This window comes from Recurvomyces mirabilis, assembly GCF_035927965.1.
Source record: "Recurvomyces mirabilis strain CCFEE 5264 chromosome Unknown scaffold_12, whole genome shotgun sequence".
NCBI classification, from domain to species: domain Eukaryota; kingdom Fungi; phylum Ascomycota; class Dothideomycetes; order Mycosphaerellales; family Teratosphaeriaceae; genus Recurvomyces; species Recurvomyces mirabilis.
The window spans coordinates 679773-694468 of record NW_027041946.1 but is presented as its reverse complement, the minus strand read 5'-3'; the positions used below and the strand labels follow the sequence as shown (position 1 = coordinate 694468).

Below are 14696 nucleotides of genomic sequence, written 5' to 3'. Positions count from 1 at the left end.
TTGAGGATATATGTAGCCTATGAAGGACGCTTGTAGCCATCGACATCGGTGGAGTTGGCAATCTTCTCGTACTTTGAGCCATAGAGCTCGGTGTATGTCTTGATCTTGTTCTGCATCGCAGTATAGGCGTCGGAGCCAATGACCATACGTAAAGGTGGCGTATCCATCTTTGCAAACTCCCCTGCATAGACGTCAATATTTTGGTGAGTTCGATGTTATCATGGTGGGATGGCTTACACATTGCTCTAGCACCCTTGGCTGGGTCTCCGGCCTGCGTCCCATGTCGCTCCCCCATAGTCTTCTCGGCGTTGATGTGTTCGTACGCCTAATCACATCAGCATAAGCCATCCTCTTGGTTTGAGAGGGAGAGAGAGAGAGTCAACTCACAGCATTCTTCTCCTCCCCAAAAACCATCGACCGCCCAGCCCAATCCGTCCTGAACCCACCGGGCTCAATACAAGTCAAATGAATATTCCACTCAGGCTTCAACTCCTGACTCAACGCCTCCGTGAAGCCCTCCACCGCCCACTTACTCGCACAATAGATCGAGAAAGTCGGGACACCACGCTGCCCACCAATGGAAGTGATCTGTTGAATCTTGCCTCCGCAGGGTTTATTGACCTCTCGCATTACGCTCAGGGCTTTCCGAGTCACGCTCAGGAGACCGAAGAAGTTGACTTCCATTTGGGTGCGAGCTTGGTTGTCAGAGACGGATTCGAATTCGCCTGAGAGGCCGTAGCCGGCGTTGTTGACTACGACGTCGATGCGGCCGAATTGTTTGATGGCGGCGTCGAAGGCGGCGTCGATGGATTTCTGTTCGGTGACGTCTAGGTCGAGCGCGAGGTAGTTGTCTTTGGTTGTCCCGTCAAACTTCAGCTTCGATGAGCTACGTGCTGTGGCGACTACTTTATCGCCCTCCTCCAGACACTTTTTGACGAGTTCGTTGCCGAACCCCGTCGAGGTGCCAGTAATTAGAAAGACTTGAGGTGCCATTGTGGATAGTTTGCTTGGTGTGCTACTGTGTTATACAACTGTATTGTTGTAAGAGAGACAGGGGACAGAGGATCTTGCTAATCAATAACACCTTCATATGTTATTTGAGCGAGACTGATGTGGATTGTGCATGACGTAGGAAAAAGAGTATGTCCACCGTTATCTCCGAGCACCACAACGAATAGACTTTACAAATGACTTCTGCTGAGATGTGTTGAGGCGATGGAGAACTGACGGAGATTAAAACACCTGCTACCTCGCTACGGTGCAAGGCTTGTTAGGAACGATTCGCCAAGGGAAGAGCTCTGCCTCGAAACACTCTCCGAAGCCCTAGGGCACCCATACCTCTAAGACTCCATCACGCGGTGCTGCTGTTCCCTTGGAAGCTCTGCTTCAACAGCTCGGGCTTCCTGTCTTCTAAATCAAGCACCATTTGCCCGAACAAGCCGTTGGCCCAGGAGAACCATTGTCGAGTCCTAACATCGGCATTAGCATCTAATAAGTCGGAAACAATGAGGGCTGAGGAAGCCTTACCAATCGCTGATGTTGTAGGTATTGATCGACTCGTGGATGAGCCCAAGTCCATCAGTCGTGCTCACGATCTCTTGTAGCTGCTGCGTGATTTCAGCATCATCGTTGCTGGTCAGGATGCGAACAATCGCCGCCATAGGCCAAGCATAACCTGGTCCATCGTGTGCTCCGCCAATGGCGCTGATATCTGGCCCTCGCATGAAGTACGGGTTCTGTGCGCTCAGGATAAGTTGGCGAGTGTTTTGGTACACCGTATCGTTGACATCAAGGTAGCCGAAGAATGGTGCCGCAAGGAGAGATGGGATGTTGGCGTCGTCCATGATGTTGTGGCCCATGTAGCCATCGACCTCGTATGCGTATATCTGCCCACCCGATCTGGTCGTAACAATTCCAGAGGCGGTGATCGCGTCTCGAAGTCCGGATGCCATGCATGACATTCGTTGCGCCAGGTCGTTCTCGCCAATGGCCGCCGCAATGAGAGAGGCAGATGCGAGGTACCTAGAGAACATCATATTGGCAGGAATAAACCCCTGGAAGATAGTCGCATCATCCGAAGGCCTGAAGAAGGACCGGATCAAGCCTGTGCCGTTGTTGAAAGGGTTGCCCAGGCCGCCGTTCTCGGTGGTCTCAGAGGCTCGATTCGTTAGGCGGGTGAAAGAGTATGACAGCACGCTGACGTTGCCATCCGCGGTGTATGTTGGGACAGTCATGTTTGTTGCGACTTGCAGAATCGTCTCGACGGCGTCGACCCACTGATACTTCTTGAAGAATGTGGCGTCTTGAGTTGCATTGTAGTAATTTGACGAGACTTCGAGGAAAGCTGCGAGAGAGTCGAGCTCGTACTTGCATTCGAAGATGGAGGTGTTGGTCTATGGGCATAGTCAGCCAAGGCTCAGCCGCATCCGATGGTGTAGCTCACGTAGTTGGGCCTGACGGTGTCGTCGCTTGCGGAAGGGTTGGGAGACGGACTGACGCCAGACTCGATCGGTGGCTGGAAGCTGTTGCAGTACGGATCGATGAGGAGGTACCGAGCTTGGAGGTTGATCACACCACGGTACAGCGAAGCCAGAGAGTTGTAAGCATCGCTAGCAGTGAGTAACGGAAGGTAGGACTGCATCTGATTTGCCGAGTCACGCAGCCACATGGCATTGATGTCGCCGGTGATGACAAATGTGAGCTCCTCGTCGGATCCGTTGGCGGTGCCCTTCCATTTGATGGCAGTGTCCAGGGTGTTCGGGTAGCTGTTGACGAACAGACGCTTCAGATCCGGGTCTGTGATCAGGTTGGAGATGTTTGTGACGGCGCTCTCGACAATCGTTGAGTTAAAGGTACGGCAAGCTGGGTCTGGTCGCATGTAGCTGAGGTTGTAAGTGCCTCCAGAGAATGGACCATGAGGCACAAGCGCATAGGACACTGTCTAGAGTCAGCACCTTCAAATCGCTGGCTTACTGGTCGGCTTACAATAGTCCGGGCAGTCAGCATATACTGCTGTTGCTACAGCTAACGCAGTGGTGATGATGTTGTTTCTCATGATCGCGCGGTATGCATGCACTGTATGGTATAGAATAGTTCAAGACAGCAGCGAAAGGCGGCAGGATGGCTTACAAGTAACCTTTTGTACTTACTTGATCATGTATGCCTAGTGACGATCGCCAGTGCCTATCCGGTTGCCGCATGCACAGAACGCGGGGCTTGGGCGATGTTCCTGGTCCGTTGCGACTTTCCTACTTCGTAGTACATGAGGGAGTACGAGCCTGCTGTGCCGTGGAGGACCTAGTGTAGTATAGTAAGCACACCCATGGTCATTGTCTCACAGCTACACTTTCTGCTAGTATTGGCAAGTTCGATTCATCTCATGGCTGGGGATGACGACAGACATAAAGCCAATTCGGCGCCAGGAACACAATGGGGTCTGCAGTCAGACGACTCACGACTCGCTATAAGGCGGGGTATGCAGGTACAGTAGTATGTTGACGTAGTACGGTCTCGGTATGCGTGCGCATCGTACTGAAGGAAGCTAGAGTGTAACACGAGAGGCAAAGCAGCATAGATTGTGGAGGTGTCGTCGGGAATGTGGACGAAAACGTGCTGAAAGGGTGGGGCCGCGCATCACTCTTCCCGAGACCTCCTTCGTCTTTGTCTGACAAAAGGTACGACAGTCTGCTGTTCACAAGACATCGGATCTGGCAGCCATGAAAGTTGACGAGCATGCGACCATGTTTTGCTACCACATCCCACAGGCGTGATCGTGAGACTGAGACAACGACTGGCGTTTCGATGGAGTGAAAGGGGAGGTTGCGACCACTGACCCCAACTCGTTCAATAAACGATCGTCTGACGCATGGTCCTGAGTCATCCAGATGGATGAATTGGTGAAGGAGAGGACTGCTCTTCTGGCTTCCTCGGACCATGCAAGATGAATTTTGTCTTGCTATCCTTCCTTCCTTGCGCCGGAGCGGGTCTCCACGTCGGCCCTGCTCACAAGTCAGCATGATCTGAACGCGTCTCAAACGAGATATATGGCGCACCTGGAAACTCCTCCGACCATATTTCGTTACACAATCTGACTGCAAATCTCTCAAAGATGGCCATTCTCAGCATATACTGGAGTGGGATGTCATTCTCGGTACATGTCGTCTCGTCGGAAACGAATTTCTCCCAGGACGTCTCCTTCGAAAAAGCGACCTTGGCTCGGTTGACAAAGACTCTGCCCATGCTGTAATGCATGTCCTGTTCGGAGCTGTAAAATTCAGGATCTATCACCAGCTCCGCCCACTCATCTACACCGTCTTGGATGACATCCTTGACTTTCTCTTCATCTTCTCGCTGCTTCCACTCCCGGTAATGGATATAGAGTTTCGTGAAGTCGCGTGGTCGCGGAAATGGCCAGGGATAGATCATGAAGGTCTGCGGCGAGAACGAAGGTATGTCGAATCCTGGAGCGATTGGTGGTGGTGGCGGTGGCGGTGGCATCAAAGCTCGATCGGCGGCACTATCCTCTGTCTCCAACACTGGACCCGTAGTCCGATGGCTGGTCAGACGTCCATATCGTGTTCTTACAGCAGCCATCTTGGCTGTTTGCTGGCTCTCGGACTCACAAAGCAGACGTTGAGACCTGCTCCATAATACTCTGACTGGTGATATGTGCTTATTGCTGATCTGCTGGATATCGAACTTGCGAATGCTTGGTACTGTCTGATTTGGCAGAAGAACCATGGATAAAGATGGCTGTGATGCTGTCAATGGTATGGTGAATGGGTTTGCTACGGCGAGCATGCTTGACCGATGGAGAGCCATATCCCCGGTGATACAGCCAGCAACGGTTAAGTGCAGCATTGAGTACACGCAGATGGGTGCTCGATGGCAAGAGCATTCTTTGTGACTGGTATTGACTACCTTCTACCTGACAGAAGCTTTATAACCACCGCTCCTGGTCAGCATGCTGGTGACGCGGTTCTCGTTTTGCACTTGCTCACGACACATGGCTTCGAAGCTGCGCTTGCTGTCTTGAATTAGATTTAATAATTTCCACTGTCTGCGCAGGATACCTCGCCGTTCATTGCAAGTCATGAAGGATGTGTCGACTCCCAATTAAAGACGGACTCATTGTCAACTCTCAGGCCTATGTGGTCTGAAAATATCTGAAAACACCTCTACGTGAGCGTGGATAAGGCTTTATCGCCAGCTCTGTATTGTTATTATTTAGACAGATTTCCTCATCGTCAGCGCTCTTTCCATCGTCGTGGACCGTACGGGAACAGGGCTCCTAGAGACGGCGTAGCATTTAACGATTTCGACTTGATGAAATGGTACGTCATTGGATCGGATCGATCTCCGATCCAGATCTCAAATCTCGGTAACCAGATCTACGCGTAAAGCGCGACTATCGCGCGTCAAATGTAGTCGTACTCTTGTGCTTCCATCTTGTCTTTGCTGTCTAACACATGCTAGGCAGTGGTTTGGCGTGATCGAACGTCAGACGATACTGACTTCTTGGATGTGGTCGGGATATATCGTGCACTGAATTTGGCCTGCTTTGGAACTCTTGAATTGCAGCGTAGCCGACGAGCAGTGGCAAACCTACGACTTTCAATGGATATGTCGTCTGAAGCCGGAGACATGGCGAAGAGCACTCCACCGACATCGCCAGAGGCTCGCGACGATGGTCCAACAGATATCATGCAGAAAGAAGAGGCACGAATGGCAGAAGCAAGACGCAAGGAGAGCGAGAAGCGTGAGCGCAAGCTGGCGGCCGAGCGCGAGAAGGAGATCAAGGGTGGCGCGGGAGCAGTCGACTCGAAGTTCAAGGCGCTGGAGTACCTGCTCAGTCAGAGTAAGCTGTACTCCACGATCATGCTACAGCAGATGACGCAGCAGGAAGAGGCACAAACGGCCAAAGACGACCGAAGTAAGAAGCGTGCTGCGAAGCGAGAAGCCAAAGCCGAGGAGGCAGCGCAAGAGAGTCAGAAGAGGACGACCAGAGGTGGAATCACGCGGGAGGAGACCGGCGACAGCGAACAAGCATCGCCTCAGAAGAAGCTTCCAACCCGTGGTAGAACAGCTAAAGGTAGCAAGAATGGCAAGATATCTGATTATGTCAACAAGGAGGATGTGCAAGCCAAAGCTGGGCAGCAATCGATCTCAGAGGCACTCGCGGACGAAAACAAAGATGCTGATGTCCAGCCTGGAGACATTGGTATGCAAGATCTGCGATCTGCCAAGCAGCCGGATATGGTCACTGGTGGATTGATGCGGACATATCAGCTCGAGGGTCTTGAATGGCTGATATCTCTGTACGAGAACGGTTTGAACGGTATCCTTGCGGATGAGATGGGTTTAGGAAAGACGATCCAGACGATCTCCTTTATTGCCTTCTTGCGTGAGAAGGGGATAAATGGCCCTTTCTTGATTGCTGCACCACTGAGCACGACAAGTAATTGGGTCGCGGAGTTCACGAAATGGACGCCGGACATCCCGGTTGTGCTGTATCATGGCAGTAAGCAGGAACGCGAAGAGATCCGGAACAAAAGGCTGCGCAACCCCAGTAGTCCAGCATTCCCGGTCATCTGCACCAGCTACGAGATATGTATGAACGACCGCAAATTCCTGCAGCATTATGGCTGGAAGTTCATTATTATCGACGAAGGTCACCGCATCAAGAATCTGGACTGTAAGCTCATTCGCGATCTGCAGTCGTATCAATCGGCGAATCGACTTCTCATTACTGGCACACCGTTGCAGAATAACCTCACCGAGTTGTGGTCGCTATTGCATTTCTTGATGCCCAATATCTTTGATAAGCTGGAGTCCTTCGAATCATGGTTCGACTTCAGCTCGTTGAAGGAGAAGAATGGATACGAGCAGATCTTGTCAGAGGACCGTCAGAAGACTCTTGTTACCAGTCTACATGCTATTCTGAAGCCCTTTCTGCTGCGTAGAGTTAAGGCTGATGTCGAGACTTCATTACCAAAGAAGCGCGAATATGTGCTGTACGCACCGCTAACGCATACGCAACGAGAGCTATACACTGCTATCCTCGAGGGCAACAGTCGTAGCTTCCTGGAGGACAAGATGGTCGAAAGCATTAGTGGAAGGTCAACCCCAGCAAGTGTTCGCAGTCGAAGTCTCAAGCGCAAGGCTCTTGACGATGTGTCCACGCCAAACAAGAGCGCAAAGTCGAGCCGGGCGTCAACTCCTGCCATGAGCAATGGTGCCAGTGCAAAAACGAGGAAAGCTAAAAAGAGCCAGAACTATGAAGAGTTGTCGGACACGAAATACTTCCAGCAGCTCGAAGACGGCTCATCATCGAACCTTGAAGACGATGAGGAGCAGGACGAAGTAGAGACGGAACGATCCAAGACACTTGCACTAGCCAAGCGCGAGATCTCGCAGAAGAAGTTACAGAATCCCATCATGCAGCTACGACAATGTTGCAACTCGCCACACAACTTCTACTATCCCTTCGATCTAAACGACAACACACCTGTAGACGAGAGCCTGATCACCGAGTCCGGCAAGATGCTGCTACTTGATCGGCTGCTACCAGAATTGATCAGCCGAGGACACAAGACGCTTATCTTCTCCCAATTCAAGACACAACTCGACCTGCTGGAGACGTACTGCAGCGAATTGCGAGGCTAGCCAGTATGTCGCATAGACGGTTCAATAGCACAATCAGAGCGACAAGAGCAGATCCTGTCTTTTAACGAGGCCGATAGTGAGACCAACATCTTTCTGCTTTCCACCCGTGCGGGAGGTCAAGGCATCAACCTGGCATCGGCAGATACAGTCCTCCTCTTCGACAGCGATTGGAATCCGCAACAGGACTTACAGGCACAAGACCGAGCTCATCGTATCGGTCAGACGAGACCCGTGATCGTCTACCGCTTCGCAACCAAAGGCACAGTAGAGCAAATGCTGCTCGAGAAAGCAGACAGTAAGCGGAGACTGGAAAAGCTTGTTATACAAAAAGGTCGTTTCCGCAAGGGCGCGGAAGTGGCTGGGGCGGACTTCACTGAGCTGCAGAAGCTGTTGGGGAAGGATGATGGGGAGAGGATTGATTTTGCGGATGGGCAGGTGTTGCTGAGTGATCGGGAGTTGGCTATCTTGACGGATAGGAGTGAGGAGGCTTTTACGAGGGCGAAGAAGGGAGAGGACGCTGTTGGGGAGGCGTTCAAGGCTGTGGAGACTAAGAAGGATGGGGTTGGGTTGCTTGAGAGTTTACAGAAGTAGTCTTGTCGTCCATCGTACGACTTTTTCCGCTGCCGTCAGTATTGCCAACGCCACCCTCTTCCGATTGCTTCAGATCAGTGCTGCGCTCATACACCTGTAGCACCGGCAACTTGAGGGCTGGCGGGCGATCCATTGGCTAGGCAGTCCGTGACCTCTCGCTCTTGCCAAACCTTCAGCTTGGTCACCGTTCCTGGGCAGCCGCGAGCTGGGCAGACCCAAATGCCTGTGCCTTCGCCAAACTGGAGGCGAGGACACTTGCTGCACTTGCCGACGTACATGGCTTTCATCTCTTTCCCCTCCCCATCGAGCACGAGCCTGTCTACGACCGACATGCTCAGGTCAGTATCGCCGCGCATGAGGCTGCGGAACGCTTCGTGCTTCAACAAGGCACGCAAGCGGATGTCTCTGACAGCATCCACGACTGCAACAACGTTTGCCGGGTAAACGACACCCGAGAAGTACACCTGTTCGATGAACGCGGTAAGCTGCGCCTCAGCAAGGACTTCGAGCTTGACACGTAAGCGGGACAGAGCTTCGGCGCTGAGGCATGTGAGAAGGTACTTGTCGGCGACCACGCACACATCCAGATGGAATTCGGCAGTCGGCTCCGCCTTCAAAGGCTTCTGGCGGGTTTGGTAGTCAAAGGTGTACAGCCACCGGAGCATCGCTTCGACTGCATCCTCGTTCACGTCGTCCTTGAGCTCAATAACAGACTGCTGCGCTTCTGCGAAGGTCTTGTTGGGCCCACACATCTCTGCAAAGTATTTCGACTTGCTGCACAGGATCATGCGATGGCATCTCCGCTCCCGTGCGCCAAACTTGATTGTAACATCTGAGAACGCCTCCTGGTCGAAGAAGCTGCTTGTAGTCAGTGGCGAGCTCGAATGAAGACGATGTGGCATGCTCACCTCTTCTCGTCGAATCGTTGTGCCATCCTATATGCAGGTGTAATTGCCCAAAGTATGGTGATCCGGACAGCTCTGCATGAGGCTTGCTCTTACAAACAGAAGGAGAAGGTGAATGACGAAGCCGCTTGCTTCAATGAAGTGACGTCTAGCACAAAGAAGGCTCTACCAGGACTCGACCAGAACTTTTCAAGGCACCTCCATCAGCCCTGGATACTGCGCTCAAGTGCTGCCCTTCGCTAGGATAAATCCTCTTTAGCTTTTGCAATTAAGGATCTATCGTAAAAGCATCGCAACGCACGAAACTGTAGTCCGTTGGTGCCTTTGCCTTCATCCGCTTCCCCAAGAGTATACGTGAAAGACTGCGGTACATCGACTTTGCCCTTGCCAGTATGCAGGCTTGTGATCGTCTGCATATGGATGTCATGAGTACCCTTCTGATCGTCCGTAACGATGATCAAGCTCAGCAGATCCCTCTCGACCTTAGGGAACATGCCATACAGTTCACGACCAAAGAACTGCCAGAGTCCTCGACTGCCCTGGCTCATGTCGATAATGCTGTTGTCTGGCATTGTGACTCTGCAGTCATCGGCATAGTACCTATCCGGCTGTGTTGTATCGAATCTTTTGCCAAAGTCTTGGACGTACTTGGAGTAGAACTTCATGGCAGGGTGGTCAGTCGCCCACGCTTCTGCTGATGTTGGCGCCGAGAAGTACAGCGTAGAGATGACCATGATGGCGGCCCTAAACGATGCTGATATTCGAGCGACGACGGTATCGTCACCAGAAACGGAGCGATGGAGCTGACGAAATCGTTCCAGCTGGATCTTTTATCTGACTCTTACGGTACCAATTCAGTCCCTCTGTCAGCCGAAAAGACTCCTCTTCTCACTCTTTTACCATCTCAGACACCGTGTAGGTTCAATGGGGGTTACTATGAAGAGTGTCCCTGTCTGCTCTGCGTTCAACTGTTCTCGAAGGCACAGAAAGGTAGGACTTTCTCGATTGCGGTCCCTAAGGCTGACGTGGGCCAACCAGTCCGCCAGCTTCAACTTCAAAGCCTGAAAATTTAGGTGCTCACACGAGCCACTTTATCAAACCATGGACACGGTACAACGAGCACGGCAAGAGCAACGACATCCACGCTCAACAGGAGACCGGAAACCGCTGAAAGTAGGTACATCAACGAGAGAAGACAGGACGCTGCCTCTTCACTACCTGCGAGACTAGAATGAGTAGGGCACTTCTAGGGCAGCACAAAACGAGTTTAGTGCACAGCTGACGATGGATTGTAGGTCACGTGCATCAGCCGTGCTGACCCACCAAGCGGTCAACAATATCCTCCGGCAGTATGTGCTCAGGTAACCGCTGGTATAAGAAGGACACGGCCCAATGTAGTGATTTGGCATCTTTGATCACTACGCATTTGCACCATCCTCACCATCCACTACAATGACGAAACAACTGGTTTGGCTGGTTACTGGCTGTAGCTCAGGCTTCGGTGTCGACTTCATCAAGGCCGTTCTTGAACGGGGAGACAAAGCAATTGCAACGGCCCGCAATTTCGACAGCTTGAAGCCGCTAATCGAGGCCGGTGCTGCCTCCCTACAGCTGGACGTCTCTGCATCAGCAACAGAGATCCGTGGCAAGATCGACGAGGCGGTGGCGATATATGGTCGCATCGATGTACTGGTTGAGAACGCCGGCTACGCACAGTATGGTCCTGTTGAAGAGATACCGTGAGTCGAAGTCGCTTTCTGACTGCCTGTCTGAATCCCGCTGAACAATGACTCTTTCCGCAGTGAAGCTCTCGTTCTCAAGCAATTTCAGACCAATGTCCTTGGGAACATCCATCTCATCCAGGCTATCATGCCGCACTGGAGATCCCAGCAGTCTGGATTCTTGGTCGTGAACTCAAGCGAGGATAGTGCATGGCATACATTTCCCGGCTTCAGCGCATATTCTGCCTCCAAAGCAGCGCTAGACCGCTTCATCGTACTCTTCAAGGCCGAGACTGCCAATCTTGGCTATATCAAGACCTTGACGATACACCCCGGACCATTCAGGACTGATGTTGCCAACGCAAGCAAACATCAATTCAAGAATCCAGATCGTGCTCGACCCGACAAGCCGACTAACTACCAGTGGCTAAACGACTTCTTCGTTGGACTGATACCAGACTTTGACAGGAAGCAGATAGGTGATCCTACTAAGCTGGCCAAGGTAGTTGTGGACATGGTCAGAGATGAGGGTTCGGCCAAGGGCAAGACCCTACCCAGTAACATGCCATTCGGAGTAGAGGCTGTGAAGTTGGCTCGAGAGCACGCGCAAAACTTGTTGCGGGTTTGTGATGAGTGGGAAGGCGTGGTTGGTGAAGCAGTAGACTTCAAGGGAGGGCAGGAGTCTAAGAAATGATTGATGTTGCCCTCCATGGCCGCGCTGCCCATTAGATATAGCATCATCACTATAGCGTCCTTATGCAAGCAGCGGCAGTACTACTGTACCTGACATTCAGATGTGCTGGCTGCATTGTCTGCCTGTTCCAGACTGCGTGTCCTGTGTATCCTGAGTCCATGAGGCAGGCAGTACGACCAAGTCGACTTAGTTCCTGGAGACGCAGACATCAGAGGAGACGTGAGGATACAGCAAGTACGATGCCTCTCAGATCACGCTGACCATCCGCCGCCCGCCCGACGAGCTCTTGCTTCCCAATCATGATTTGAGAAATCGTGCAGGACTGAAAGTGTAGGTGCCATACGCCAAGTCTCACGGTCAGCCAGTTGAGCGGGGTAAAGGCTAGGTCGCGCGTCCATGAAAGGGCCGGACGTCAACATTTCGGCGTGGTCTCGTATGCTTCTTGTATACTACTGTTAGAGCGACATCACCAAGAGCAAGTCCATATCGTCCTATTTCCGGTTCAAAACATTGGTGGAAACTCCGTATCCCGCATCCGTCTGCGTGTGAAAGCGGTCAGCATTGTACCCAGTAACGGCTATAAAGTCGTTGTCACTTCAATTCCCGGGCAGGATTGCTCCACTAGCCAGTCGACTACTGAGTCGCCAACCTGGCCGCCAATGCAGGTTGCACAGGACTCCCCAGGCCTCATCGGAGGTGACGCGAGTAACGGTACTTTGTCGGACACCCACGGGATCGGACTGCTGCCCACTGGCGGCACGATTGGTGACCTCGATGGCATGTCCTTTGGGCCCCCACCCATCACGACGAACGGTTTGAAACTCGAAGGCAGTGGAGGACACCAGAAACCTGCCAAGCCCAAGCAAAAACGAAACAAGCCCACATTGTCATGTCTGGAGTGTGTCGAGCGCAAGACGAAATGCGACCGTGGACGACCCTGCCTCGCTTGTGTGAAACGACAATCGGAATGCCAATATACGGTGGTGGCAAACCTCATAGCAACCGCAGACCGTAAAGGCAGTACGAGTAACAAAGCCAGATGTGTCGCGAAGCCGAATAAAGTACGCAAGAACAGCACTTCGTCTTCGGCGACCATAACCTCACCAACCACCGATAATGGCTGGGCTACGATCGAGAACCGAGCACACCGGAAATCCATGTCATCGAATGGATCATCACCATATCTGCTATCAAATGTTCCATATGCTAGGTCTTCGCCTTCGAATGTCTTTGGCGTTGGATCACAGCACCCCTTCTCTAATTACTGGACATGTCAGGGTGGTCTGCCAGAGGTGATTAGTGTTATGCCTTCGAAGGATCAGGCGGATATTTTGATTGAGAAGTACTTTGAGTCTGTCGACCCAGTATATCCCTTCATGCACAGACGGACCTTCTATGCCGACTATGAACGATTCTGGGCTCTGGCACCGGAGGAGAGGAACAATACCGACGCATCATTCATGGCACTGCAATATGCAATGTATGCCCTTGGCACGCAGTTCATGCAGTTTCCATCATACGAGGAGCGGTCACAAACGGCAGAGTTCTACTGTTCGGCCGCCAATCAAGCATTACGAGTCTATTCCTACCTCAATCGAACATCAATGCGTGCTATCCAGGCTATGCTGCTTATGGCATACTTCCTGATGAACGACAATCACGCTTCCGATGCATATGCTTGGGCTGGCATACATCTCCGGCAAGCCTATGCCATGCGACTCCATCGAGATCCCGATGTCGTTGTCCCCGACGCATCTGTGCTCGAGAAACAGCAACGACGCAAGCTCTGGCAAGCCGTCTTCCACCACGATACTTTCCTCACGGTCCTGCTCAAGCTCCCACCCACCGCCACCCATAGCGATGTACCTGTGGAATCCCTCGCCGATGAACACGAACTCAGCATGGACGGCCTAGACACATGCCTGGGCACGCACTCGCGCGTCGAAAACCTCATGAGCATCAGCGTCATCGCACCCCAAGCCTGCGAGCCCCTCGCCCCACCACTACCCCACCACATCGTCGGCCCCGACACGATGAAAAGCGACGTAGCCTTCATGCGAAGCATGTGGCACCTCGGCAACCTCGTCCAAGAAAACTTCTCCTCCCCCTCCTCCCTCTCCCTCCCACTTGCCAACAGCCCGCGGCACAAAGACAACCTCATCGCGACCTTCAAACGCCTCTACAAGTCCTTCCCCTCGCACCTCACGAACCTGGACTACAACGCGCTGCAACAACAGAAATCCCTGCACCCACGCGCAGCCCGGCAGAACCTCTTCCTCAGCTCGAACTACTTCCACTGCATGATGCTGCTCCAATCCACCGACAACGAAGCCGGGGGCGTCGAACCGAACATCAAAGGCGCGCTCGAAGCCGCCCACGAAGCCATCTGGTCCTTCTTCAAACTCTGGGGTCTCTTCGAAAGCGAAGCAGGTGTCTGGTGGGTCTTCCAGCATCGGGCCTTCGAGGAGGCGCTATTAATAGCACATTTGTTATCACAACCTTTACCCGTGGATGGCAACGGCGAGGTCCTGTATGATCCGGTCTATGACCGGGCGAAGGAGGATGTGGCGCGGATGTTGGAGATAATGGATCGGAATTTCCGGTATGGGGGCAGTTTGGAGATGCATCGGACGCGGAAGGAGGTGCTGCAGCAGGCGTTTGAGGCGATTGTCATATAAATTTGATGGAGGTCCAGCTCTTCTGTAGATGCTGTATATTGGTACAAAGTGCTCATGTTATCTATAAATCTCAGCTATCTACAGTTGCCCCCATCTTGTTACGTGCATATCAATCTCGCTCACCCTGCCGCGATGCAAATAATGTCACTCCACTCACGGAGGCGTGGTTCGGTCCAAGGGTTATGACCGTAATGGCAGGCGGGCTAGTTAGTGTTGGATACTTGCAACACCGGACACAGTGGCAAGTAGCCAAACAATCATCCATCTCAAACGATGGAGAGGTTAAGCCATACGAGCCCCGAGACTCTTGCTAAGCAACAGATCTGCTGGTCTTCACCAATTTGATATCATAGAATGGAGAGGTCGGGGGCCAGCATCTCGATCACCGGCATCTGGCTTTGCCATCATGGAGTGGAATTCCATGATATCCTTCCAGGCGTAC

General features: G+C 52.4%; 8 protein-coding genes across 8 annotated transcripts; 3 read left to right on the top strand and 5 right to left on the bottom strand.

Annotated features, from left to right (window-relative positions):
* Positions 1-17: 17 nt before the first annotated feature.
* Positions 18-993, bottom strand: LTS14_005280 (uncharacterized protein; the record flags this gene model as incomplete). Its single annotated transcript, XM_064837978.1, has 3 exons — positions 18-181; positions 238-325; positions 388-993. 3 exons carry the CDS (start codon positions 991-993, stop codon positions 18-20), a joined length of 858 nt encoding a protein of 285 aa, XP_064694682.1.
* A 358-nt stretch (positions 994-1351) lies between these two features.
* On the bottom strand, positions 1352-3055 carry LTS14_005279 (uncharacterized protein; the record flags this gene model as incomplete). The annotated part of the gene is made up of 4 exons (XM_064837977.1): positions 1352-1469; positions 1528-2393; positions 2444-2937; positions 2986-3055. The coding sequence occupies 4 exons, from the start codon at positions 3053-3055 to the stop codon at positions 1352-1354; spliced, it is 1548 nt and encodes a 515-aa protein (XP_064694681.1).
* Positions 3056-3876: 821 nt separating this feature from the next.
* LTS14_005278 (uncharacterized protein) lies at positions 3877-4593 on the bottom strand (the record flags this gene model as incomplete). The annotated part of the gene is made up of 2 exons (XM_064837976.1): positions 3877-3998; positions 4053-4593. 2 exons carry the CDS (start codon positions 4591-4593, stop codon positions 3877-3879), a joined length of 663 nt encoding a protein of 220 aa, XP_064694680.1.
* Positions 4594-5643: 1050 nt separating this feature from the next.
* Positions 5644-8256, top strand: IRC5 (putative ATPase; the record flags this gene model as incomplete). The annotated part of the gene is made up of 2 exons (XM_064837975.1): positions 5644-7640; positions 7743-8256. The coding sequence occupies 2 exons, from the start codon at positions 5644-5646 to the stop codon at positions 8254-8256; spliced, it is 2511 nt and encodes an 836-aa protein (XP_064694679.1).
* An 86-nt stretch (positions 8257-8342) lies between these two features.
* LTS14_005276 (uncharacterized protein) lies at positions 8343-9190 on the bottom strand (the record flags this gene model as incomplete). Its single annotated transcript, XM_064837974.1, has 2 exons — positions 8343-9114; positions 9165-9190. The coding sequence occupies 2 exons, from the start codon at positions 9188-9190 to the stop codon at positions 8343-8345; spliced, it is 798 nt and encodes a 265-aa protein (XP_064694678.1).
* A 193-nt stretch (positions 9191-9383) lies between these two features.
* On the bottom strand, positions 9384-9895 carry LTS14_005275 (uncharacterized protein; the record flags this gene model as incomplete). Its single annotated transcript, XM_064837973.1, has 2 exons — positions 9384-9400; positions 9463-9895. The coding sequence occupies 2 exons, from the start codon at positions 9893-9895 to the stop codon at positions 9384-9386; spliced, it is 450 nt and encodes a 149-aa protein (XP_064694677.1).
* Positions 9896-10613: 718 nt separating this feature from the next.
* On the top strand, positions 10614-11576 carry LTS14_005274 (uncharacterized protein; the record flags this gene model as incomplete). The annotated part of the gene is made up of 2 exons (XM_064837972.1): positions 10614-10900; positions 10964-11576. The coding sequence occupies 2 exons, from the start codon at positions 10614-10616 to the stop codon at positions 11574-11576; spliced, it is 900 nt and encodes a 299-aa protein (XP_064694676.1).
* A 396-nt stretch (positions 11577-11972) lies between these two features.
* Positions 11973-14254, top strand: LTS14_005273 (uncharacterized protein; the record flags this gene model as incomplete). Its single annotated transcript, XM_064837971.1, has 2 exons — positions 11973-12009; positions 12036-14254. 2 exons carry the CDS (start codon positions 11973-11975, stop codon positions 14252-14254), a joined length of 2256 nt encoding a protein of 751 aa, XP_064694675.1.
* Positions 14255-14696: the final 442 nt, after the last annotated feature.